This window comes from Oncorhynchus mykiss, chromosome 14, assembly GCF_057628025.1.
Source record: "Oncorhynchus mykiss isolate SJ-2025 chromosome 14, ASM5762802v1, whole genome shotgun sequence".
In the NCBI taxonomy this organism is placed as follows: Eukaryota; Metazoa; Chordata; class Actinopteri; order Salmoniformes; family Salmonidae; genus Oncorhynchus; species Oncorhynchus mykiss.
Genome location: NC_143035.1, coordinates 24,915,330 through 24,943,306, shown reverse-complemented (window position 1 = coordinate 24,943,306; position 27,977 = coordinate 24,915,330). Strand labels below are relative to the sequence as shown.

General features: G+C 42.7%; 1 protein-coding gene and 1 long non-coding RNA gene across 4 annotated transcripts in view; one reads left to right on the top strand and one right to left on the bottom strand.

The window, feature by feature from the left end:
• Positions 1-13,430, top strand: part of LOC110489029 (uncharacterized) — a 46,516-nt gene extending 33,086 nt beyond the window's left edge. The window contains exons 2-3 of the long non-coding RNA XR_016486351.1: positions 9,800-10,046; positions 12,796-13,430. This is a non-coding gene — a long non-coding RNA (uncharacterized LOC110489029). The remainder of the gene's footprint in view (positions 1-9,799; positions 10,047-12,795) is intronic.
• LOC110489026 (NXPE family member 3-like) lies at positions 95-27,977 on the bottom strand. Of its 3 annotated transcripts, none has more exons than XM_021561574.3 (6): positions 27,769-27,977; positions 8,728-8,804; positions 2,388-3,160; positions 1,674-1,741; positions 1,082-1,288; positions 95-829 (listed from the first exon to the last, which is right to left on the bottom strand). In XM_021561574.3, exons 1-6 carry the CDS (start codon positions 27,839-27,841, stop codon positions 285-287), a joined length of 1,743 nt encoding a protein of 580 aa, XP_021417249.3. In that variant the 5' UTR covers positions 27,842-27,977; the 3' UTR covers positions 95-284. The 3 variants fall into 3 exon arrangements, with proteins under 3 accessions (XP_021417249.3, XP_021417251.3, XP_021417250.3); XM_021561576.3 differs by having other exon boundaries at positions 27,720-27,824; XM_021561575.3 differs by lacking the exon at positions 27,769-27,977 and adding an exon at positions 26,380-26,766.

Genomic DNA, 27,977 nt, shown 5'->3' with positions numbered 1-27,977 from the left:
GAAATGTGTGAGAAACAGAAATGATAAAGGTTGAGGGGATTTTGGTTGTAAAGAAAACATTGAGCTCTGTGGTTTGCCATAGTTTTGGCGAGTGTTCATAGTTAAAGTAGTTTTTATTTTAAAATAAGGCCAGTTAGAAAAGCTTTACATTCATTTTGAAAAAGGCAAACAGTTTTTAAAGGAATTATCTTCCTAACATTACAATCCCTTTTCCAATATACTGTAGAATCCTTTTGGAGACAGCATTTTGTATACAGTAAGGCACAATGTTTTTACAGGCATGACTACAACATTTTTGACTGTGGACAAACAAAGGACAGGAAGAGATCCACTTCATTTTGGATCACCACAGAGGGCGGGTGAATGTTGTCCGGAGAATAGTGGCAGGAGGTCATCTGCCAAACGTCGATGAGGACCACGGGCAAGTCCCTGAAAATGTCCCTGAGTGCCATGTCGAGCTGCCAGGAGAGCCAGTCGCTGCCATACACATCCTTGTAGCCCGTGTTAGCTGACTTGATCACTACCAGAGTAGTGGGAGATCGGCTAAGGAGCGACGCCACAGCCCTACGGATGACGACCAGACGGTGTGCGTACATAGCCAGTGGGTACGTGGTGAAATGAGCCCAGATGGTGAAGACGACTACAGAGTGTGCACCCCCTGCCATATCCTCCAACTCCCTGGCGATGTAGTGAAGGTCAGCCCAGGGGGTCTTGCTTGTCCGTATAGGGATCCCATGGGCCCGCCAGATGATACGGGTGTTGGACTGGGTGTCGACTGCCTCAAAGGGGCCCGATTTGCTTGATGTGTGAAGGTTCAGGCGTATCAATGCTGCAGAAGGATCATAAGTTTAATGCAAATATATGAATTCAGACAAACAATGCGCTGGGATACGCATTAAAGAAAGAAGTTATAAAAGTTATTATTACACTTTTGCCGTATACCATGACTTACATGGGTGTCTTTGCATTCAACAATACTAGTTACATAATTGCCTGGCCAAAGCTTTATTGACCCATTTGAACGCATGGACTTGACTACAAACATATTAACATAATAAACTGATTACAAACTATATCATACTTGGCACAGTTTTCTCCAGGTAGTCGAACCACTGACGGAGAGTGGAGTCACCCATCATAAGGATCTGTTTGTCCTTCAAGCATCCAGATATCAGTTTAGCTGAGGGAAAGGATTTTGAGTCACACACCAGGGACGTCCAGTGATCCTGGAAGTAGAATCCAGCTGGTACTGAGGTGTGCAAACCAGGACGACATTTTGTTTGTGATCCTAGAGAGAGAAAAAATACTTTCAGGCCTATGTTAGAACAACATGGGGTTAATAGATAACAGTGGGTTAATAATTAATCATATGTGATTAATTTAAATGTTTTTAGTATTATCTATGAACATAAATAATTCAAATGATTGTTAAACAAGCTTTCACTTTGGAGTAATGTCAAAACAAATTGTACTGGCAAAGGACTTGCATCACCTTGAAGCAACCATTGTGGTTATGTTTTTTTTTTTTTTTTTCTGAAAGTCAAAGCTGTGAGAAACACATACGGATGTCTCTGCAAAAATATTGTGAGTTGCAGTCAATTAAATAGGCCTATGTCAGACTTGGCTGTTGGTTCATAAGTTTAGCAAAGGAGAAGTAGTTTGGAACAACTTACGGATTTCAGTGTCCTGTTGCTGGACATCGATAGCTGAATCGTTACCTGGTACAATAATGTTTGTGGAACTGCAGAGAAGAAGGAAATGTTAGTTTACAATCGTTTCAAACGTTGTAACCAAAAGTGTTTTCTTGAGATTTTGTTCTTAGCACTGTTTACTACGTGGCTACTGTGCCGTGTGTTTCAACATCTTTGCTGCAAGAAACTTTCATGTTTCACACCAGAAATATATATATTATAATGGTTTCAATCACTAACGATTGAATGTGGGCTGGTCTGACCTAATTCCAGTAAGGGAAATATCCCCCAAAATTAAAATATTGTGTAGTATTTAGGTATTTCCTACACATTCCCATTTTATGTCATAGTTATCTGACTGTATAGTGGTGAGCAAAATGGGGACGTGCAATTTAATGACATCATAACATTGTATTCTTGAGATGACTAAAAGAGAATTCTACATAGTCATTTTCAGCATCAAATGGGAAACCTTCCAAGCAAATCAAACTGTAATACATTACACATTACAAATGATCATTGACCTCTACAGGATTGATTGGTCCCACTCGAAACGTTTGAGCTAACATAGGCTAATGCACTTTGTCATTATGGGGTATTGTGTGTAGATGGGTCAGAAAACAAATCCATTTAATCCATTTTCAATTCAAGCTGTAACAAAACAATGTGGAATATGTCAAGGGGCACTGTATCTACCTCTTTAGAAGGGTCATCTCCACCTTGGAGAGTACTGCCTGGTAACCGCCCATGCTGTGATAGGTCAAAGCATGGCAAGGCAGGGAAGATGGCCGCCGACAGAACCAGGTCTCCCCAGTGACTGGCTCTCTGTACTCACAGCAACACTGTGACTCGTTCCCCACCAGCCTAGGACTTCTCTGGGCATTGCAAATCGCCGTTTCCTGCTTGCCACCCTCCTCAAAGTAGCCTTTGAAGTAGACCTTATCTGGGTCTTGTTCCCTTTGCCTACACAGTACCTGCACGGCCTCGCTAGAGTGCACTAGGCGGATGGACACCTTGGCAGGTCCGGGCCAATGCAGGGCCAGACGGGCAGTGTAGGTGCCATTAAAGTGGTCTGTTACAGCTCCATAAGTACTGGCCTTAAGTTCTGAGTTAAACAACTTGGCCTGAAAAAAGTCCCCTCCATAGGTTTTGATCCTGTTTTTAGTATCTCTAGCTATCAAAATCACATCTATAAACCCTCCAACTGTGTGGTTTGAATTGGGGTTGACAACAGAGAATGAGCACTTAGTGGGGTTTGTGGCCTCATCTGTGGATAAGGGGACAACAGGCGGTAATGACCATTGTAGCTCTGTGAGCAGAGATTCCCATTCCTCTTTACTTATTAAGGAGTCATTGGTTGGTGTAAATGTCCTGTTGGTGATTCCACTACAACTTGTTAAGCTAGTGTGGTTGTATTTGAGATGATTGGATGGTGACACATTCAGCAGGCACTGGTTGAATTGACATACCTACAGTGAGACAAAGAAAGAATCTGTTTATCACCAAACAAACTATTGGCCTAATCATTATATTGACTAAAGCCTAGAGGCACATATAAAGTGTACCTTAATACCTCTTGAGCTTAGTATAGCTGTCTTACCCCATCAATACCCCAAACACAGTGCATTCGGAAAGTATTCAGACGTCTGGACCTTTTCCACATTTTGACAAGTTACAGCCTTATTCTAAAATTGATTTTTTTCCCCTCATCAATCTACACAGACAATACCTCATAGTGACAAAGCAAAAACGGGTTTAGAAATTTTAGCAAATGTATTCAAACTAAAAACTAATATCACATTTACATAAGTATTCAGACACTTTTTACTCAGTACTTTTGTTGAAGCACCTTTGGCAGGGATTACAGCCTTGAGTCTTCTTGAGTATGACGCTAGAAGCTTGGCACACCTGTATTTGGGGAGTTTCTCCCATTCTTCTCTGCAGATCCTCTCAAGCTCTGTCAGGTTGTATGGGGAGCATTGCTGCACAGCTATTTTCAGGTCTCTCCAGAGATGTTCAATCGGGTTCAAGTCCGGGCTCTGGCTGGGCTACTCAGAGACATTAGGAGACTTGTCCCGAAGCCACTCCTGCGTTGTCTTGGCTGTGTGCTTAGGGTCATTGTCCTGTTGTAAGGTGAACCTTCACCCCAGTCTGAGGTCCTGAGCGCTCTAGAGCAGGTTTTCATCAAGGATCTCTCTTTACTTTGCTCCGTTCATCTTTCCCTTGATCCTGACTAGTCTCCCAGTCCCTGCTGCTGAAAAACATCCCCACACCATGATGCTGCCACCACCATGCCTTAAGGTAACCTTTATTTAACAATGCAAGTCAGTTAAGAACAATTTCTTATTTGCAATGACGGCCTACCGGGGAACAGTGGGTTAACTTACCTTAAATGCAATGACATCTCCTGGTTTCAATGATGTTTCTAGAGACAATATCTCTCTTCATCACTCAATACCTAGGTTTACCTCGACTGTATTCACATCCTACCATACCTTTGTCTGTACATTATACCTTGATGCTATTTTATCGCCCCCAGAAACCTCCTTTTACTCTCTGTTCCAGACGTTCTAGACGACCAATTCTTATTGCTTTTAGCCGCACCCTTAATCTACTCCTCCTCTGTTCCTCTGGCGATGTAGAGGTGAATCCAGGCCCTGCAGTGCCTAGCTCCACTCCTATTCCCCAGGCGCTCTCTTTTGATGACTTCTTTAACCGTAATAGCCTTGGTTTCATGCATGTTAACATAGAAGCCTCCTCCCTAAGTTTGTTCTATTCACTGCTTTAGCACACTCTGCCAACCCGGATGTTCTAGCTGCGTCTGAATCCTGGCTTAGGAAGACGACCAAAAATTCTGAAATTTTCATTCCAAACTACAACATTTTCAGACAAGATAGAACTGCCAAAGGGGGCGGTGTTGCAATCTACTGCAAAGATAGCCTGCAGAGTTCTGTCCTACTATCCAGGTCTGTACCAAAACAATTTGAACTTCTACTTTTAAAAATCCACCTCTCTAAAAACAAGTCTCTCACCGTTTCCGCCTGCTATAGACCACCCTCTGCCCCCAGCTGTGCTCTGGACACCATATGTCAACTGATTGCCCCCCATCTATCTTCAGAGCTCGTGATGCTAGGCGACCTAAACTGGAACATGCTTAACACCCCAGCCATCCTACAATCTAAACTTGATGCCCTCAATCTCACACAAATGATCAATGAACCTACCAGGTACCTCCCCAAAGCCTTAAACACGGGCACCCTCATAGATATCATCCTAACCAACTTGCCCTCTAAATACACCTCTGCTGTCTTCAACCAAGATCTCAGCAATCACTGCCTCATTGCCTGCATCCGTAATGGGTCAGCAGTCAAACGACCTCCACTCATCACTGTAAAACGCTCCCTGAAACACTTCAGCGAGCAAGCCTTTCTAATCGACGTGGCCGCGGGATACTGGAAGGATATTGATCTCATCCCGTCAGTAGAGGATGCCTGGATATTTTTTTTAAATGCCTTCCTAACCATCTTAAATAAACATGCCCCATTCAAGAAATTTAGAACCAGGAATAGATATAGCCCTTGGTTCTCCCCAGACCTGACTGCCCTTAACCAACACAAAAACATCCTATGGCGTTCTGCATTAGCATCGAACAGCCCCCGTGATATGCAGTTGTTCAGGGAAGCTAGAAACCATTATACACAGGCAGTTAGAAAAGCCAAGGCTAGCTTTTTCAAGCAGAAATTTGCTTCCTGCAACACTAACTCAAAAAAGTTCTGGGACACTGTAAAGTCCATGGAGAATAAGAACACCTCCTCCCAGCTGCCCACTGCACTGAAGATAGGAAACACTGTCACCACTGATAAATTCACCATAATTGAGAATTTCAATAAGCATTTTTCTACGGCTGACCATGCTTTCCACCTGGCTACTCCTACCCCGGTCAACAGCACTGCACCCCCCACAGCAACTCGCCCAAGCCTTCCCCATTTCTCCTTCTCCCAAATCCGTTCAGCTGATGTTCTGAATGAGCTGCAAAATCTGGACCCCTACAAATCAGCCGGGCTAAACAATCTGGACCCTTTCTTTCTAAAATTATCTGCCGAAATTGTTGCCACCCCTATTACTAGCCTGTTCAACCTCTCTTTCGTGTCATCTGAGATTCCCAAAGATTGGAAAGCAGCTGCGGTCATCCCCCTCTTCAAAGGGGGGGACACTCTTGACCCAAACTGCTACAGACCTATATCTATCCTACCATGCCTTTCTAAGGTCTTCGAAAGCCAAGTCAACAAACAGATTACCGACCATTTAGAATCTCACCATACCTTCTCTGCTATGCAATCTGGTTTGAGAGCTGGTCATGGGTGCACCTCAGCCACGCTCAATGTCCTAAACAATATCTTAACCGCCATCGATAAGAAACATTACTGTGAAGCCGTATTCATTGATCTGGCCAAGGCTTTCGACTCTGTCAATCACCACATCCTCATGGGCAGACTCGACAGCCTTGGTTTCTCAAAGGATTGCCTCGCCTGGTTCACCAACTACTTCTCTGATAGAGTTCAGTGTGTCAAATCGGAGGTTATGCTGTCCGGACCTCTGGCAGTCTCTATGGGGGTGCCACAGGGTTCAATTCTTGGACGACTCTTCTCTGTATACATCAATGAGGTTGCTCTTGCTGCTGGTGAGTCTCTGATCCACCTCTACACAGACAACACCATACTTCTGGCCCTTCTTTGGACACTGTGTTAACAACCCTCCAGGCAAGCTTCAAACAACTCTCCTTCCGTGGCCTCCAATTGCTCTTAAATACAAGTAAAACTAAATGCATGCTCTTCAACCGATCGCTACCTGCACCTACCCGCCTGTCCAACATCACTACTCTGGACGGCTCTGACTTAGAATACGTGGACAACTACAAATACTTAGGTGTCTGGTTAGACTGTAAACTCTCCTTCCAGACCCATATCAAACATCTCCAATCCAAAGTTACATCTAGAATTGGCTTCCTATTTCGCAACAAAGCATCCTTCACTCATGCTGCCAAACATACCCTTGTAAAACTGACCATCCTACCAATCCTCGACTTTGGCGATGTCATTTACAAAATATCCTCCAATACCCTACTCAACAAATTGGATGCAGTCTATCACAGTGCAATTCGTTTTGTCACCAAAGCCCCATATACTACCCACCATTGCGACCCGTATGCTCTCGTTGGCTGGCCCTCGCTTCATACTCGTCGCCAAACCCACTGGCTCCATGTCATCTACAAGACCCTGCTAGGTAAAGTCCCCCTTATCTCAGCTCGCTGGTCACCATAGCATATCCCACCTGTAGCACACGCTCCAGCAGGTATATCTCTCTAGTCACCCCCAAAACCAATTCTTTCTTTGGCCGCCTCTCCTTCCAGTTCTCTGCTGCCAATGACTGGAATGAATTACAGAAATCTCTCAAACTGGAAACACTTACAGTATCTCCCTCACTAGCTTTAAGTACCAACTGTCAGAGCAGCTCACAGATTACTGCACCTGTACATAGCCCACCTATAATTTAGCCCAAACTACCTCTTTCCCTACTGTATTTAATGTATTTATTTATTTTGCTCCTATGCACCCCATTCTTTTTATTTCTACTTTGCACATTCTTCCATTGCAAATCTACCATTCCAGTGTTTTACTTGCTATATTGTATTTACTTTGCCGCCATGGCCTTTTTTGCCTTTACCTCCCTTATCTCACCTCATTTGCTCACATCGTATATAGACTTGTTTATACTGTACTATTTTACTCCATGTGTAACTCTGTGTCGTTGTATGTGTCAAACTGCTTTGCTTTATCTTGGCCAGGTCGCAATTGTAAATGAGAACTTGTTCTCAACTTGCCTACCTGGTTAAATAAAGGTGAAATAAAAAAATAAAAGTAGGGCAGAACAACAGATTTTGACCTTTTCAGCTCGGGAATTCAATCCAGCGACCTTTCGGTTACTGGCCCAACTCTAACCACTAGGCTACCTGTCGCCTTAGGGATGGTGCCAAGTTTCCTCCACGTGACGCTTGACATTCAGGCCAAAGAGTTCAATCTTTGTTTCATCAGACCAGAGAATCTGTTTCACATGGTCTGAGAGTCTTTAGGTGACTTTTGGCCAACTCCAAACGAGCTGTCATGCCTTTTATTGAGGAGTGGCTTCCATCTGGCCAATTTATCATAAGGGCCCGAATGGTGGTGTGCTGCAAAACTGGAGCAGAACTGGAGCTCTGTCAGAGTGACCATTGGGTTCTTGGTCATCTCCCTGACCAAGGCTCTTCTCCCCCCACTGCTCAGTTTGGCCGAGCTGACAGCTCTAGGAAGAGTCTTGATGGTTCCAAACTTCTTCCATTTAAGAATGAAGAAGGCCACTGTGTTCTTGAGGACCTTCAATGCTGCAGATATTTTTTTGTAGGCTTCCCCAGATCTTGGCCTCGATACAATCCTGTCTCGGAGCTCTACGGACAATTCCTTCGACAACATGGCTTGGTTTTTGCTCTGACATACACTGTCAACTGCGGGACCTTATATAGACAGGTGTGTGCCTTTCGAAATCATGTCCAATCAATTGAATTTACCACAGGTGGACTCCAATCAAGTTGAAGAAACATCTCAAGAGTGAGCGACGGAAACAGGATACACCTGAGCTCAATTTCGAGTCTCATAGCAAAGGGTCTGAATACATATATAAATAAGGTATTTCTGTGTTTTATTTTTTATTAATTTTCTAAAATATTGTGAGGCATTGTGTGTAGATTCATGAGGATATTTATTTATTTAATCAATTTTAGAATAAGGCTGTAACATTACAAAATGTGGAAAAGGGGAAAGGATCTGAATACTTTCGGAATGCACTGTATAATCTTGTATCAATAATGCTGTCGTAAACAATGTATAGCTTCAAAATGGTTAAAACAAAATAAATGTTTAAAATGATCCTGTGGATGGCATGCCAGTCTTAACATTTGAAGCTCTGTCTATACATTTGGTATGGGTTCCATTTCAAAACTTACAAATAAAAGATAAATGCAGATCAATAGAATCAAAGCCAATATCAGTAGCTGAAGCAGTCTTCCCATCCTCCATATATCTGTTGGTAAATTAAAGAGAACGTCAAAGTGAACTTGAGCACAGTAATAATAAACAGTCACAATTATACCAATCTGAATGAAAATGTGTAAATTAATAGAATGGATATATAATGTAGGTCAGGTTTATTCTCAGAGGGGAAGCTGAATTTATCAAGTGTTCTCAGCAGGATTGATGGGGCATATCTATTCGGACTCTGGAGAGAAGTTCACTGCTAGAGAGAACCACATGAGGATGGTGGACGATAAAGTTAGCTATCTAGATAGCTAGATATTGACTGCATGTATTGTTTTTTCAACTTTCTGCTTGTCTGGTCACACTTTCAGTTCTGTTTGGTAAAGCCTACCACTCTTGTTCGTGATGAAAATAGAGAGCTGCTAATTCAACGGTTGTTGCTAGCCTGCATGAAGCTATATACTGCAGCTCGTGCTCGCACTGGAGGAGACGCAGATGGGCACAGTCTGGAGGCTCAATAGAGAGCAATAGTAATTGTAGGCCCTAACTCCGCCATGGCTCGTTAGCCAACGCCTATAGGGAAATTAATTGTTTAGATAAATGCCACAAATAAGGTCTGAGGTAAACACAGGCTTTGGAGATCTTCATCAGCTAATGTAAGTTTTTGTAAATCTTGACGTATTTATGTAATCCAAAAATCACTTAAAGCAGAAAGGTTTCATACTTCATAAAGGTCATGGTAACTCAATGATGTTATTGTTGTTCATTTTCTCGATATCTAAAGGCAAAACCTAGATTTGAGCCAATGTCATAATAGCTGAAACTGTAATTACTACAGTGAAAGTGTCAAAGTGGGCCTCCCGAGTGGTGCAGCGGTACTAAGTCACTGCATCACAATGCTTGAGGTGTCACTACTGACCCGGGTTCGATCCTAGGCTGTGTCACAGCCTGCCGTGACCGGGAGACCGATGAGGCGGTGTACAATATGCCCAGTCGTCCAGGTTAGGGGAAGGTTTGGCTCACTGTATTTCCTTGTCCTAGCGACTCCTTGTGGCGGGCCGGGCACCTGCAAGAAGACTTCAGTCGCCAGGTGTACGGTGTTTCCTCCGACACATTGGTGTGGCTGGCTTCCGGGTTAAGCGAGCAGTTTGTCAAGAAGCAGTGCGGCTTGGCAGGGTCGTGTTTCGGAGGACGCATGGCTCTCCACCTTTGCCTCTCCCGAGACTGTATGGGGAGTTGCAACGATGGGACAAGACTGAAACTACCAATTGGATATCACGAAAAACAGGTAAAAGCACACAAAAAAAGTGACAAAGTGACAGGTTTTTGTTTGATCAAAAACAACTTTGTATTGAAGGCTACTATTTGTTTTGTAACAGAGGGGGTTAATATAAGCCTTGCTGTCTGGCTGTCAGACCTCATCAACATCATTACGGACATATCCAAGTAAATACCAATAGAACAAAGCTCAAATAAACAAAAATGCAGCATGTGTGTCATTCCAGGTGCAATGTTTGACATGACTGTGGAAGCTGAAATTTGCTAGCTTGCTAGCTAGCAAGTGACACGAACGTTAGCAAAGATACTGGTAAGATATCTCAATATATCTCATCAGCGTCGTTTCCAATGGGAGAAAAATAAGCATAGTGTGCAGAACAAGCAAGGGGGTGGACAGAGCCAAGCAAGAGTTAGCGAGATCCTATTGGCATGTTTTAGCATGTATTTGCATATTTCCGTCAGGGAACGCCTTCTCTCTGAAGTGCACATGTGCAATAACTCAATTTGCCCTTGTACTCCTGTCATGATGTTGGCCTGTTTGTGAAGTTTATGACCCTCCATAAATACCTTTCCCCCATTCCTCTCTCTCTACTCTACAGAGTGACTCTTGGAAACTCTCTTTGTTAACATAGAGAGAGTCGGGTAACATCAAAAGGGTTGTGAACAGAACCATATTTTGGTAATCCAACCAGTTGAAAATATGCGTTGGTATTAAACAATATGATATAAGATCAGTTGTCATCTGGGACATTTTTACTGATGATAGGACGACATAAACTGTATCTTAGAAAGTCTACACATTATAGTTATCAGATTAACATGGAATTGTTGTGCAATTTAAATGTTTAAATATGTAATATATCCTAGAATATTAAATAAGTGAACTAGCCTCAACTCAGTGGCCCCGCCCATGTGATCAGACATTGGTTGTGAACTATGAAACACGCACTTCTCTCCCTACTACATAAGCCCTTTACGAAAATGTAACATTTGTGTTCCCGATGACGTGAGGACGGCTGTCCAGATGTTAAAAGGGCTGATATCAACTACAGAACTGAGACAACAACCTAACGAAATTAGCATCGTGTTCCAGACGACGTGAGGGCTGCTGTCCAGAAGTTAAAAGGGGCGAATTTCAACGTGGAGGTGACGATCGACACGTTGAAGAGATGATTTTTAACTATACTAGCCAGAATATAGCATGAGCATATAATATGGCAACTTGGTATAAACTTTGAACTCTTATTCACTAAAGAAGTGATACTTCCTAGCCGTTGAGTTAGCAGCAGCAGCTGTAAACATGGGCTTGGAAAGGACGGACAAAGTTTCTGTTCTACCACATGGCGACGGTACTACAATGTATCCACTCTACCACCAGACATTCTTCAGAGGACAAGAGATCCCTGCTGGGCAACCCGGCCTTCCATCTACGACCAACCTATTGAAGTGCAGCTCACAGTAAACATTTCTTGCATTTTCATTTTCCAAATGGGCGGTTATTTACGATAGCATGGCTTCCCAAGGTCCGATAGAGTCCCAAACCCTTTGTTCCTCAGCCGTCATATCTGTTCCGTCCGCTAGAGACGTCGTTTTGCATGACCTAATTAGTAATCAATGTATGACCCACCCTGTGTATATGTAATTCTGTGTTATTGTTTAGGTATTTAATAAATAAGGTGGTGGACCGGACAGACATACAAGCATACATTGGTCTCTTGATTTTGGCTGGTGTGTACAGATCCAGAAACAAATCTACCACCAGTTTATGGGATGCAGAGTCTGGTCGGGCAATTCTTCGTGCCACTATGTCACTCCAGACATTTCACGTGTTGTCACGGGTGATTCGCTTCGACAATCGTGATACAAGACCAGACCGCCGTCAACAAGACAAGCTGGCAGTGATCAAAGAGGTTTGGCACAAGTGGGTGAAGAGCCTGCTACTCATCTATAACCCAAGTCCAGATATCACAGTGGAAAAGCATCTGGTCACTTTTAGGGGACGCTGCCCATTCAAACAGGACATGATGAGTAAACCGTCTAAATATGGAATAAAGATATGGGCAGCATGTGAGGCCAGGACAAGGTATGCCTGGAGCATGCAGGTTTACACTGGGAAATCTGCTGACGGTGTTCCCGAAAGGAACCAGGGGAAGCGGGTGGTCCTGGAAATGACTGCACGTCTCCAGGGGAACAACATCACGTGACACTTTCTTCACCTCATATGCTCTTGGTCAGGAGCTGCTCCGAAAATAAATTACCATGTTCGGGACGGTCAGAAGGAACAAGCCTGCGTTGCCTCCTGCCTTACTCACTACCAAGGACAGGGATCGTTTTTCCTGTACATTTGCCTTCACAGATACACACACTCTTGTGTCCTACTGCCCCCCAAAAAATAAGAATGTGCTCCTGATGACAACTATGCACAGGGATGCCGCTGTGAGTACCAGAGAGGACAAGAAGCCCAACGCTGTCCTGGATTAACCTTGACCTCTGTAACTTTTTTTATCTCATGTACTTTTTTTCTACTACCAGATTGTTTTTTCTGCACCATAAAAACAAGACATGTTGTTGTTTGGTGAAATGCTCATTGAAGTTGTGAACAATATGGAGTCAATTCTATCCATTTGAATATGTAAATATGTTTTAGATGTGATAAATTAAAACAACGCTTTGATGCAATTTTTCACGTTATTATGCAAGACATGAAGTATCACTTGTACGTACTCATTTTTTATTTACTGATGGTTGCACTTTTGCAGGTTACTGGCACATACTCTTGTAAGAGGATGCCGGTACGTTGGACAATGGAGGTGTTCTTCAATATCCTAGATATATCAGTCTACAACGTGTTTGTGGTGTGGATCGAGGTGAATCCAGGCTTGAAGCAGGGGAAATTCTTCAAGGGGAGACTATTCCTAGAAGAGTTGGGGAAAACCATGGTGGCAGCCCTCATTCAAAGGCGCCAACACCTTCCTCAAACACCATCCTCGGCTGGATTGGTGAGAGATATACAAGGGCCAGAAGCAAGATCTATGGCCGCAAGAGACAGAAGAAGCAAAAGGAAGAGGTGCAATCTGTGTGCACCAAGAGATGTCAAAACGAGCATTATGTACCATAAATGCAGTGCATATATTTGCAAGGCACATGCAACAACCACCACGTATTGTTCAACATGTGCATGAGAATACTTGAAATGTAACCACCATTGATTTACAGATTGGGAACATGTTAATGTTTTTGTTATTGTTAGTAATTCTGTTATTGTTACTGTTGTTCTTTAATGTGTTCAGACATTCATTTTGTAAAATGGTAAAGTTTTCATGTGTAGTTTTGGGCCTATGTCCTTTCTTTACTATTAAAATCATACCTGTCAGTTTTGACCGGGAAAACAGCATATGTTATTTTGTGCCACTACTTAAACATGTGAAATGGATTCAAAACAAATGTCCTTGTTAAACTTTGACACAAAGTAGTCTGTGATAAATAGCACAATATGTTTCATCTGAGTATTTGTTACAGTCAAAATAATCCTTACAACTCATTTTTGAGTAAAAAAAAAAGATCATGTATCGGCTCAGGTCACTGAGGCCTGCAGGCCATAAATAGCAAATAGAAGTTCAAAATGTGCAATGTTCACAAGAACTTAAGTTGATAAAAATATTAACACAATATTAGGTCATATAATATGTATTATTATGGTTTTATAATCAGCTGTAATGGGGGCGGTCATTTTGGACCGGGAACACAGAATTAAAACTTCTTAAGGATAGGCGTCCCGCTAGCGGACAACAAAGTCAAGGACAACAAAGTCAAGGTATTGGAGTGGCCATAACAAAGCCCTGACCTCAATTCTATAGAAAATTTGTGGGCAGAACTGAAAAAGCGTGTGCGTGCAAGGAGGCTTACAAATCTGACTCAGTTACACCAGCTCTGTCAGGAGGAATGGGCCAAAATTCACCCAACTTATTGTGGGAAGCTTGTGGAAGGGTACCCGAAACGTTTGACCCAAGTTAACTTTTTATGGCTGCAGGGGCAGTATTGAGTAGCTTGGATAAAAAGGTGCCCATTGTAAACGGCCAGCTCCTCAGTCTCAGTTGCTAATATATGCATATTATTATTGGTATTGGATAGAAAACATTCTATAGTTTCCAAAACTGTCAAAATATTGTCTGTGAGTATAACAGAGCTGATATTACAGGCGAAACCCTGAGGAAAATCAAAACAGGAAATGGCTTCTATTTTGGAAACTCCATGTTCCAACGCCTCCCTTTGCTGGATTTAAAGGGATATGAACCAGATTCCTTTACCTTTCGCTTCCTCAAGGTGTCAACAGTCTTCAGACATAGTTTCAGGCTTTTATTTTGAAAAATAAAAATGGTCACATGAGTTTTGCTCACGCAACAGAATTTGGACAGCTATTGCTTTTCCCTCTCCTACTGTGAAAGACATTTGCGGTTTATATATTATCGATTATATATATTTAAAACAACCTGAGGATTGATTATAAAAAACGTTTGACATGTTTCTGTGGACATTATGGAAACTATTTAGAATTTTCGTCTGTGTTGTCGTGACCGCTCTTTCCTGTGGATTTCTGAACATAAAGCAACAAACAAACGGAGGTATTTTGGATATCAAAATAATCTTTATGGAACAAAAGGAACAATTGTTGTGTTACTGGGAGTCTCGTGAGTGAAAACATCCGAAGATCATCAAAGGTAAACAATTCATTTGATTGCTTTTCTGATTTTCGTGACCAAGCTTCCTGATGCTAAGTGTACTAAATGTTTTGTCGTGCGATCGATAAACTTACACAAACGCTTGGATTGCTTTCGCTGTAAAGCATAATTTCAAAATCTGACATGACAGGTGGATTAACAAAAGTCTAAGCTGTGTTTTCCTATATTGCACATGTGATTTCATGAATATAAATATTTGTAGTAATATTTATTGAACGTAGCGCTATGCTATTTAGCGGCTGTTGATGACACTTATCCCGATAGGGGGATTGCAGCCATAACAAGTTAAATAATTTAAAGGCATTGCTACCAAATACTAATTGAGTGTATGTAAACTTCTGACCCACTGGGAATGTGATGAAAGAAATAAAAGCTGAAATAAATCATTCTCTCCACAATTATTCTGACATTTCACATTCTTAAAATATTATTAATGATCATTAACTGACCTACGACAGGGAATCTTTACTAGGGTTAAATGTCAGGAATTGTGGAAAAACTGATTTTAAATGTATTTGGCCAAGATGTATATAAACGTCTGACTTCAAATGTCTTTTTTAACCGAACCCATTCAACATTCTGGCAACAACATCGACATCCTCTGGGACAAAACAGTTGATGATGAGATGGCGGCCCAGAAAATAATGGGTACACTGAACCGGTAAGAATTATAAACATACTACTATACACTAAGTGTACAAACCATTAGGAACACCTTCCTAATATGGAGTTGCATTCCCTTTTGCCTTCAGAACCGCTTCGATTTGTTGGGGCAATAACTCTACAAGGTGTCGAAAGCGTTCCACATGGATGCTAGCCCATGTTGACTCCAATGCTCCCCACAGTTTTCTGGATATCCTTTGGGTGGTGGTGGACCATTCTTGATACACACAATAAACTGTTGTCATGACTGTCTTGATCAGGTCAGGTTACAGGAGACCACAACCCTACAGATTATCTCTCACCCCCAACAGAGGAGGAGAGATCTAGGGGTCTGAAGACGTGGGGGGTTTTATGGCCCCTGGTAAATCTCAGGCCACAGACAAATTCCTTTGTCCGGTCACTATGAAGAACCAGCCTCAGAACATTAAACATGAAATAAAAGGACTTTGGAACAATGGTTTCCGTCAGCCACAACGGAGATCATCACCACGTAATTACATCATTGTATTCTGACCCATAAGAGAGGCAGTTTGAGACAAGGCTAGGGTTAGAATAGCATAGCTGACAAATTCACCCAAATGTATATTTATCTTGTGTACTATTTGTTTTCCTCTCTCTTTTGAAATTCCCATTGTGGGTAACACACCCCATAGTGTGTTGGCCCGTTAGGCTATTGATTAGAACTTAGTATATAATGTGTTTTGTCTATGTGTATCTTTTATCATCATTTTAGCTTTTAGTAAATAAATATTCAGTTAAGATTGGTGTGGTACGAATTCATTAGTGGGACCCGGGTCCGTGCAGATTCACGGGCTATACGACGTTCAGAACGAGACTGTCAGAGGCAACTGCTTAATTAGCGGCTGTTGTAAAATCGATATTCTGATATTCTTTGAGTTAATTTGGGAAATAGAAACTCAATAAAAACTAGTTTTCCCATGGTGCCCCAGGTTAATGAGTTAATAAGAAACTTTAATCATTCGATGAGCAATAGTCGTCACATTAACTAATACAACGTCACAACATATTGGTGCCCCCGTGGTGAGGAATCTGATATAGGAATAGGCCGCACTGTTGGGTTAATTCCATACCAATTGTGTAACAAGATACATTTATACCATTAATAGCTATAGGCAGGACTGGTGCGGGAGAGAAGAGTGTGTGTGCGACGTTCAATGGCACCCAGAAACTGGTCTGGAGAGAACCACACCTGTAGTATTTCTGAAGAAAGCCAGTGGGTAGGGGGGGTCTACTGAATGCTATGAGCTAGGGCATAAGTACCAGTATTGAGTAGCTTGGATGAAAGGTGCCCAGAGGTACCCAGAGTAAACGGCCTGCTCCTCAGTCCCAGTTGCTAATATATGTATATTATTATTAGTATTGATTAGAAAACACTCTGAAGTTTCTAAAACTGTTTGAACGATGTCTGTGAGTATAACAAAACTCATATGGCAGGCAAAAGCCTGAGAATAAATCCAAACAGGAAGTGGGAAATCTGAGGTTGGTCGATTTTCAACCCAGCCCCTATTGAATACACAGTGGGATATTGATTATGTTGCACTTCCTAAGTCTTCCACTAGATGTCAACCGTATTTAGAAACTTGAATGAGGCTTCTACTGTAATGTGGAGCCGGATGGGAGCTGTTTGAGTCACTCGTCTGGCAGAGAGCCAGGTCCTGGTCATGCGCATTTCACATGATAGTGACCTGTGTTCCATTGCTTCTCTACAGACAATGGAATTCTCCGGTTGGAACATTATTGAAGATTTATGATATCAACATCCTAAAGATTGATTCTATACTAAGTTTGACAAGTTTCTTTGACCTGTAATATAACTTTTTGAAGTTTTCGTCCGACTTTCGGCTGGACCTGCACGAGCATTTGGATTTGTGTACTAAACGCGCTAACAAAAGTAGCTACTTGGACATAAATAATGGACATTATCAAACAAAACAAACATTTATTGTGGAATTAGGATTCCCGGAAGTGCATTCTGATGAAGATCAAAGGTAAGGGAATATTTATAATGTTATTTCTGATTTCTGTTGACTCCAACATGGTGGATAATTGTATTTTTTTCTGAGCGCCGTCTCAGATTATTGCATGGTGTAAGGGATTTCTTCCATTGACGGAGAGGCGGACCAAAGCGCAGCGTGGTTATTTTGACTCATGTTTTAATAAATCACTTCACATGAACAAACTAACAAACTAACAAAAACAAGAAACGTGAAAACCCAAAACAGCCCTATATGGTGCAAAACACAGAGACAGGAACAATCACCCACCAACACAGTGAAACCCAGGCTACCTAAGTATGATTCTCAATCAGAGACAACTAATGACACCTGCCTCTGATTGAGAACCATACTAGGCCGAAACATAGAAATACCCAAATCATAGAAAAACAAACATAGACTGCCCACCCCAACTCACGCCCTGACCATACTAAATAATGACAAAACAAAAGGAAATAAAGGTCAGAACATGACAGTACCCCCCCCCCCCCCCCTCCCCAAAGGTGCGGACTCCGGCCGCAAAACCTTGACCTATAGGGGAGGGTCTAGGTGGGCGTCTGTCCGCGGTGGCGGCTCTGGCGCGGGACGCGGACCCCACTTCACCATTGTCTTAGTCCGCCTTATTGTCCGCCTCCGTGGCTTTCTCACCATGGCCACCGTTCTCAATGACCCCACTGGACAGAGGGGCAGCTCGGGACAGAGGTGGGGCAGCTCGGGACAGAGGTGGGGCAGCTCGGGACAGAGGTGGGGCAGCTCGTGACAGAGGTGGGACAGCTGCTCGGGACAGAGGTGGGACAGCTGCTCGGGACAGAGGTGGGACAGCTGCTCGGGACAGAGGTGGGACAGCTGCTCGGGACAGAGGTGGGACAGCTGCTCGGGACAGAGGTGGGACAGCTGCTCGGGACAGAGGTGGGACAGCTGCTCGGGACAGAGGTGGGACAGCTGCTCGGGACAGAGGTGGGACAGCTGCTCGGGACAGAGGTGGGACAGCTGCTCGGGACAGAGGTGGGACAGCTGCTCGGGACAGAGGTGGGACAGCTGCTCGGGACAGAGGTGGGACAGCTGCTCGGGACAGAGGTGGGACAGCTGCTCGGGACAGAGGTGGGACAGCTGCACGGGACAGAGGGGCGGCGGCTCTGGGCTGAGGGGCTCTGGCGGCCCCTGGCTGACTGGCGGCACTGGCGGCCCCTGGCTGACTGGCGGCCCCTGGCTGACTGGCGGCCCCTGGCTGACTGGCGGCACCTGGCTGACTGGCGGCACTGGCGGCCCCTGGCTGACTGGCGGCACTGGCGGCCCCTGGCTGACTGGCGGCACTGGCGGCCCCTGGCTGACTGGCGGCACTGGCGGCCCCTGGCTGACTGGCGGCACTGGCGGCGGAGAGGCGGGAGACTCCGGCAGCGCTGGAGAGGAGGGAGACTCCGGCAGCGCTGGACAAGCGAGGCGCACTGTAGGCCTGATGCGTGGTGCTGGCACTGGTGGTACTGGGCCGAGGTCACGCACAGGAAGCCTGGTGCGGGGAGCTGCTGTGGGGCAGCTCGGGACAGAGGTGGGGCAGCTCGGGACAGAGGTGGGACAGCAGCTCGGGACAGAGGTGGGACAGCTGCTCGGGACAGAGGTGGGACAGCTGCACGGGACAGAGGGGCGGCGGCTCTGGGCTGAGGGGCTCTGGCGGCCCCTGGCTGACTGGCGGCACTGGCGGCCCCTGGCTGACTGGCGGCCCCTGGCTGACTGGCGGCACTGGCGGCCCCTGGCTGACTGGCGGCACCTGGCTTACTGGCGGCACCTGGCTGACTGGCGGCACTGGCGGCCCCTGGCTGACTGGCGGCACTGGCGGCCCCTGGCTGACTGGCGGCACTGGCGGCGGAGAGGCGGGAGACTCCGGCAGCGCTGGAGAGGAGGGAGACTCCGGCAGCGCTGGACAAGCGAGGCGCACTGTAGGCCTGATGCGTGGTGCTGGCACTGGTGGTACTGGGCCGAGGTCACGCACAGGAAGCCTGGTGCGGGGAGCTGCTACCGGAGGGCTGGGGTGTGGAGGTGGTACTGGAAAGACCGGACCGTGTAGGCGCACTGGAGCTCTTGAGCACCGAGCCTGCCCAACCTTACCCGGTTGAATGGTCCCGGTCGCCCTGCCAGTGCGGCAAGGTGGAATAGCCCGCACTGGGCTATGCAGGCGAACCGGAGACACCGTGCGAAAGGCTGGTGCCATGTAAGCCAGCCCAAGGAGACGCAATGGGGACCAGATGCGTAGAGCCGGCTTCATGGCACTTGGCTAAACGCTCACTCTAGCCCGGCTGATAAGCGGAGCTGGAATGTACCGCACCGGGCTATGCACCCGCACTGGAGACACCGTGCGCACTATAGCATAACACGGTGCCTGCCCGGTCTCTCTAGCCCCCCGGTAAGCACAGGGAGTTTGCGCAGGTCTCCTACCTGGCGTAGCAATACACCCTGTTAGCCCCCCCCCCCCCAATAAATTTTTGGGGCCGACTCTCGGGCTTCCATCCGCTCTGCCGTGCTAGTTCCTCATAATGCCGCCTCTCTGCTTTTTCTGCCTCCAGCTCGGCCTTGGGGCGGCAATATTCTCCTGGCTCTGCCCAGGGTCCTTTCCCGTCTAGAATTTCCTCCCAAGTCCATTTCTCCAAGTAGTGCAGCCTCTCCCACTGCTGCTGCTGCTGCTCCTGCTGCTGCTGCCTCTGTTGCTTCTCCTGCTGCTGCTTCTTCCGTTGCCCGTTACCACGCCGCTTGGTCCTGTTGGGGTGGGTGATTCTGTAAGGGATTTCTTCCATTGACGGAGAGGCGGACCAAAGCGCAGCGTGGTTATTTTGACTCATGTTTTAATAAATCACTTCACATGAACAAACTAACAAACTAACAAAAACAAGAAACGTGAAAACCCAAAACAGCCCTATATGGTGCAAAACACAGAGACAGGAACAATCACCCACCAACACACAGTGAAACCCAGGCTACCTAAGTATGATTCTCAATCAGAGACAACTAATGACACCTGCCTCTGATTGAGAACCATACTAGGCCGAAACATAGAAATACCCAAATCATAGAAAAACAAACATAGACTGCCCACCCCAACTCACGCCCTGACCATACTAAATAATGACAAAACAAAAGGAAATAAAGGTCAGAACGTGACACATGGTTGGCTTTTTCCGTAAAGTTTTTTTTAAATCTGACCCAGCGGTTGCATTAAGGAGAGGTATATCTATATTTCCATGTCTAACAATTGTATTTATCGACATTTATAATGAGTATTTCTGTAAAATGATGTGGCTCTCTGCAATATCACCAGATGTTTTTGGAACTAGTGAACTTAACGCGCCAATGTATATTGAGATTTTTTTATATAAATATTAACTTTATCAAACAAAACATACATGTATTGTGTAACATGAAGTCCTATGAGTGTCATCTGATGAAGATCATCAAAGGTTAGTGATTCATTTTATCTCTATTTGTGCTTTTTGTGACTCCTCTCTTTGGCTGGAAAAATGGCTGAATTTTTCTGTGAGTTGGTGGTGACCTAACATAATCGTTTGTGGTGCTTTCGCTGTAAAGCCTATTTGAAATCTGACACTGTGGTGGGATTAACAACAAGATTACCTTTAAAACGGTATAAGATACATGTATGTTTGAGGAATTTTAATTATGAGATTTCTGTTATTTTGAATTTGGCGCCGCCCTGCACTTTCACTGGCTGTTGTCATATTGATCCCGTTAACGGGATTGCAGCCCTAAGAAGTTTTTTAAATCATTCTTACACTATGATTTTGAACATTCAAAGCAACTGAGAAACGTCCATGGCCGGCATTGTTGTCACCTTAGCTTGCTATATAACTTCTGAGTGATAGGAAGCACAAGCACCACCACCAATCATCCTACACTACCGAACACACACCAGTCGTTACTATGACAAATAGCGTAGCCATGTTAGCAAATGACTATCTGAACACACACAAGTCTGACTTGCTGTTTAGACAGTCAGTATTCCAAAACGGATTTGAAAAACCAAACTGATTTGAGCATTAAGGCCCGCAGTGTGAACAAGGCTTAAGTGTAGAACATGGGGATGTGTGAAACTTGCTCCTCAGCCTGAAATGAGCCTCGGTGTGAGCCAAATAAGGAGGAAGCAATACTCGCAAGCAGGGTGACACCCTATGCATAAGCAGTAAAATCTAAACAGATCATCAAAATGCCTCTTCCTTAAAACTCTAAGCACATTTTCAATTCACTGACAACAACAAGCAAATGAACAAAGTACTTGTTCACTGAACCAAATCACTCTTTCAATTTGGATACATATTCAATATAAGTATCTGCCTTTCACGGTGCAATATTCAGTTTACTTTTGAAATTATTTTCTTGTCATTTGTTATTCTTGTCACTTGTCAATACAATCAACTATCACTTAAACAAACTGCTCAGAAGTGAAGTGAAGCAAAATTATGTAGTAGATAGTCAAAGATGCACTATGCAAAATCACTCTGCCATTTCCTAGTTGCTAAAATTGTAATAGTTTGCCTAATTTCAGTTAATGTGATAAAACAAGCAATTATAGTCTAGAGAATCATTGCACCATCTAAACCGCTGTGAAATATATATTTTCCATAACCAAATAGATTGTATTTTCAGCTGTTTGAAGCTGGTGTAGAAAACTGAAAGTAAAGGATGCAAAAACAAAACTAGCGTACGTAGAGCAGATCTACCGCTTCTTAGACTTGCATTCATTGAGAATGACAGATCTATAACTCACATTTCTATGTGAATTTTGTCAGGTCGCCCAAAAAGTTACATATTGCAGCTTTAACGTATATAGTTTGATAACTGCTAAACACTGTTCATTTCTAGATGTTTTTTCCATCATAAATGTATCAATTTGACATCAATATATGTTGGAAGGTAAAACCAAATCCTTTATGGATGTGGCTGTAAATACTACATCATTATTTTCCATCAGCCAGTGTGCTTCAATAGGACAAAGTGGAAAGAATCACTCTATAGGGCTCCTGAGTGGCGCAGGGGGTCTAAGGCAATGCATCTCTGTGCTAGAGTTGTCACTACACACCCTGGTTTGATTCTAGACTGTGTGCACAATTTACATTTGTATCTTGTTTTTTTGTACTATAACTTTCTTTTTTTTTTATTACCAAATAACGAACCTATAATTTTCCTATGTATTGGTGACTAAATGTTGACATGGTACTTCACAAAAACAATACAAAAATAAAATAAACTTTAGCTGGCTCGGCGCAATTGTTTGCAGTGTTCATTATGTATGTGTATTGGCACTATTCCATTTTGGTTCAAAATGTATTAGTTTGGAGCAGTTTTATTATGTGAAATGTACTGTTAACAAATGACAAGAAAATCGTATCAAATGTAATGTGAATATTGCATTGTAAAAAGCAGATGTATGCAAAAGAGTGATTTGGTGCAGTGAACAAGTGAATTTGTGAATTTGTTTGTTGTACTCAGTCAATTGAAAATGTGCTTAAGAGTTTTGAAACGTGCCATTTTGATGATCTGTTTAGACTTTTGTGCTTAGAGTTGTGAAAATGTACCACACTCTTGTGAAAATTGCACTAAAGTGAATGGGGAAAAAAACGGTCAAACTGAAATGACCCCAAGAAAGAGAATCTTATCAATGTACTGTAAAAATGATGACGCCCTGGAGCTGTTTTCTGTTAAGCCTACTCATCAAAGGTTCCTCCTTGCCACTCCTATGGCTACAACCAAAGCTAGTTTACAGGCACGGTTTGCACCAAACCTTTGTTCATGGGAACATGGATGTCTAGAAGGCCAGCATCCCGGAGCCGCCTCTTCACTGTTGACGTTGAGACTGGTGTTTTTCGTGTACTATTTAATGAAGCTGCCAGTTGAGAACTTGTGAGGCATCTGGTTCTCAAACTAGACACTAATGTCCTTGTCCTCTTGCTCAATTGTGCACCGGGGCCTTCCACTCTTCTTTCTATTCTGGTTAGAGCCAGTTTGCGCTGTTCTGTGAAGGGAGTAGTACACAGCGTTGTACGAGATCTTCAGTTTCTTGGCATCTCTTGGCAGCCTTCATTTCTCAGAACAAGAGTAGACTGACGAGTTTCAGAAGAAAGTTATTTGTTTCTGGCTATTTTGAGCCTGTGATCGAACCCACAAATGCTGATGCTCCAGATACTCAACCAGTCTAAAGAAGGCCAGTTTTATTGCTTCTTTAAGCAGAATAACAAATTCAGCTGTGATAACATAATTGCAACAAGGGTTTTCTAATGATCAATTAGCCTTTAAAAATGATAAACTTGGATTAGCTAACACAATGTGCCATTGGAAACAGGAGTGATGGTTGCTGATAATGGGCCTGTATGCCTATGTAGATATTCCATAACAAATCTGTTGTTTCCAGCTACAATAGTCATTTACAACATTAACAATGTCTACACTGTATTTCAGATCAATTTGATGTTATTTTAATGGACAAAAAACGTTATCGTCTTTCAAAAACAAGGACATTTCTAAGTGACCCCAAACTTTTGAACTGCGGTGTACATTAAACACAGACAAATCAAGTTTGATGCACTGGGTTTTTAAAGTAATCCAATAATTAATCATCTATTTTTTCAAAAGTATACATCACCTGATTACATTCCTTTTGCTGGTAAAGTACTTGATTACAGTTTCAGGGTGTTTGCAAATAAATTATACATACGTTAAACCAGTTACTCCCCAACACTGTTGACAGGAATTAATACTCAGTCACGTCTACCTGAAGCAAGGAATGAGGTCTCTGTAAATGTAGCCTATTGGGCAGGCTGTGCTGCAGCTGGTGCATGTTGGGATATGTCCTTTCCACTCCAGCATAGCTGTAATGTATTTGCACTTCAAAAAGACTCATTCAAACTTGGTTTCTAGTAGGCAACGAACATGTCATAATGACAGATGATGTTCAAACCCTTTATGCTGGGTTTGTTTGAATACAGGCTATATGTATTATATCTAAACATAATTAAATTTCCCTGTAAAATAGCGTAAACAGAGGAGTAGGTCCCTCTGAAGATTGCAATCTTGCACCAACTATGGGGCTTTCACAACTGCATAAATAGCACATGACTCTTTGCCATTTGTTACAGCCAAAGCTTCCTACTTCTGACAGTCAAAGGCTGTAGTTAAATCAAACTAGAGCATCATAAATAGTCAGCAAATAATCCAAAGGTGTTTACAGGCTATCTGAGAGTTTGTTCTTATTAAAATTATTTTTCAATCCAAGAGTGGTGTTTTTCCTTATTGATCACCAAAATACAAAGTGTACGAAATACCTTCAAAACGGTCACTGTTGGCTCTTATGCTCTTTTGTATATGGGCTGAACAACCATGATTGACAATTCATATAGGCCTACTGAAGTAAGTCATTATAATAATAATGAAAACATAATGATGCATTAGATATATTAACCTAATATTCGTATAGGTCTGATAATGACACTGCTTTAGTGAAGACTAAGCCACCATAATTGTTATTTTGCAATAATATTAAATTACTCGAAAAAATACGTTTCCATGAACTTGTCCATTGATTTGTTTTGACGACATTTAGAAAAGTCGCACGTAGAAAATTGTATTCGACAATTGCCAGTCATCTACGGTGCATTTCCATTTAGCCATCTTTGTGTCGCAATAGCTGTCTTTTATCGGTGCAATAAAAGACAGACAATTCATTCATCAATTAAATTGTAGGTGAACATACAGGCCTATTTAGGACGAAAGTGACAAATATGATGATTGAAAATAGTTGAAATGTTGGCTAGGCGGCTATTTCAGTGGCTGATTGACTGATGTGCTCTGTACAGCTCTGACATCATTACAGGCGAGAGTTCTTTCAAGGTAGGATTTCAACGCTATTGATAGATTACAATTGTAACACTTTCAGAGCCCTTATATTTGCAAAAAACTATAGTGTCGAATAATAATGAGGTGATCGAAGTGTTCCCATTACCCATTTAGGCCAATTGCGCAGTTTCATGTCTCCGGCCCGAACAGATATAATGCAATAATTTAGTAATCTTTGTCATATTCTAATAATTATAATGTGCCAACGTATCGCCACGGTCCGTGCCATGGTGAAACGTGGACTCCTGTAGATCGGAAACAATTGGATGGTTAAACTTGCCAGACAACCACAAAAGGCCAAGCCATTCAGGCATTTTTGAAAGTCAGGACAATCCTGCAAATAAACATTATTTGTATAGTTTAATGTTTATTTTGCAAGCAGTAGGCATTTAAGATTAAATGTGAAGTGGAACGTTAGTTACACCGTGACATAACGTGCCCTACGTAGAGCTACCTTCAAATGATTCGGCAATGACCCTTTTTTCGAAAAACACAATTTCCATCAACATTTGTCGCAATAAAGAAAGTTCTACAAAACAAAAATTCACCCCTGTGGAACGAATAAAAATGTTTCCGATCTTTAGAAGGTTTCTCCTGTATCTGCCGCTTCTATAAGACGTAATTATTTTTGCGACATTGCTTTTTTCGAATAAACCTGTGTCAATGGAAACATGTCTAATGTAGGCTACATTCACTTTTTAGGTTAACAATTGTAGGTATCAAAAATATAAAGAGGTAGGCCTACTGATTTCTATTATACCATGTAAAATTAGGCTATGGAGTATTTTGATAACTGACTAATATGGGTAGTTAATAAAAGCCCGAAACATTTACAATACCTTCTTCAATGGATAAGCAGAGTATAAATAATCAAACTAATCTTAGAAAAACGTTCCAGATAATATGTTAAATGTTACCCTTTTTCCTTTAGTCCAGTAGCCTAATCTACAAAACGGATATGAAATAATATTCTCCATACACTCTCTAAAGTCTCATTTATTCACCAGGTATTATTTAGAAAATATTTTGTACTTACTAACGTAAAGGTCATTACAACAAGCGCTGCTCCACAAAAATACCCTCTTGACGCACTCGTAGACGGTGCTGAATGGTCAGTCATTTATGATTATCTCCAATAATGGCTTTCGACCATCTCTCCCCACCTAAAAAGAGTGTACCAACCTACAGCTATCCACCCTATGACTGTAGCTGAATTTAAAAAGGTCTAATGAAGCCGTTTTAATCTCAATATCAAATCAAACCAAACATATTTCAAATTCTGACATGACAGGTGGATTAACAAAAGGCTAAGCCGTGTTTTCCTATATTGCACTTGTGATTTCATAAATTTACATGTTTATAGTAATATTTATTGTATGTAGCGCTATGCTATTCAGAGGTTGTTAATGACACTTATCCCGATAGGGGGATTGCAGCCATAACAAGTTAATACACTCTGCTCGCCTGCACTTGACTTCGCCTCCCGTACACACCCCTGACAATCAAACTGCCTTCCACTATTAAATATTGAACCTATGAGCCGTTCTGGCTCGGACAAGGATTACTTAACTATTTTATCTACAGTAAAGTTTGTTGCAATTTAAAAGGTATTTCACATTTTTGTTGATCATCCCCCATTTGAAGTCATTTCTCTATTTTCTATTTTTATTTTTATTGTTTTAATAATTCCTAAATGTATGATTGTGGTATTTACTGTAACCCATAAAAACAAACAATAAGATAGCATACCTTCTTAAACAGCCGGGTAATCTAGTGGTTAGAGCGTTGGACTAGTAACCGAAAATATTGCAAGTTCGAATCCCCGAGCTGACAAGGTACAAATCTGTCGTTCTGCCCCTGAACAGGCAGTTAACCCACTGTTCCTAGGCCGTCATTGAAAATAAGAATTTGTTCTTAACTGACTTGCCTAGTTAAATAAAGGTTAAAAAAAAACAAAAAAACATTGTATTTAATGTAAGTTAATTACGTTCAACAGTATTTCTTCAGTTCCAACAGCATGAGTATAGCTGTAACGCACCAGCATGTGCGTTAGGGCTGTGTAGAATCATCAAACCACTTTATCATTAAACGTTGTCTGATTCATCACGTTATTTAAAAAAGTGAGCTTTTTAAAAGCTGAGCTGAGCTGAGCTGGACCCAAGGAAATAAATAATAAGTATCCAAAACCACCCCTAAGCTAGACTAGCCTACTTCACCAACAGCTTACTAACTAACCCAAAATACAGTGGGTGGTCCGACCAGTTCTAACTAGTGTTTTTATACAAAGTATTCCTACGGGTAATGTATGCCCACGGGCGACTTGTCTTGGTTCCCCCTTTTTCCACCATCAAACACCATAACACAAACAATACTCACAGGTGGGTACAAAGTGATCTGGAGATGCTAAAACAAGCAACAGACCTACCGAGAGATTGTATGACAGTGAGATTGAGACACAGAGAGATTGAGACACAGAGATCGAGCTTTAGAGGAAACATGGGACAGGGTTTTTAAACCAAGGGAAAGGGGATGTGATAGGGTAATGGAAATAGGTGTCTTCTGATTGATGATTGATTGGTGACTGATTGGGGAGTGATGATTGCCACCTGTGAGGAGAGAAGGAAAGAAAAGAAC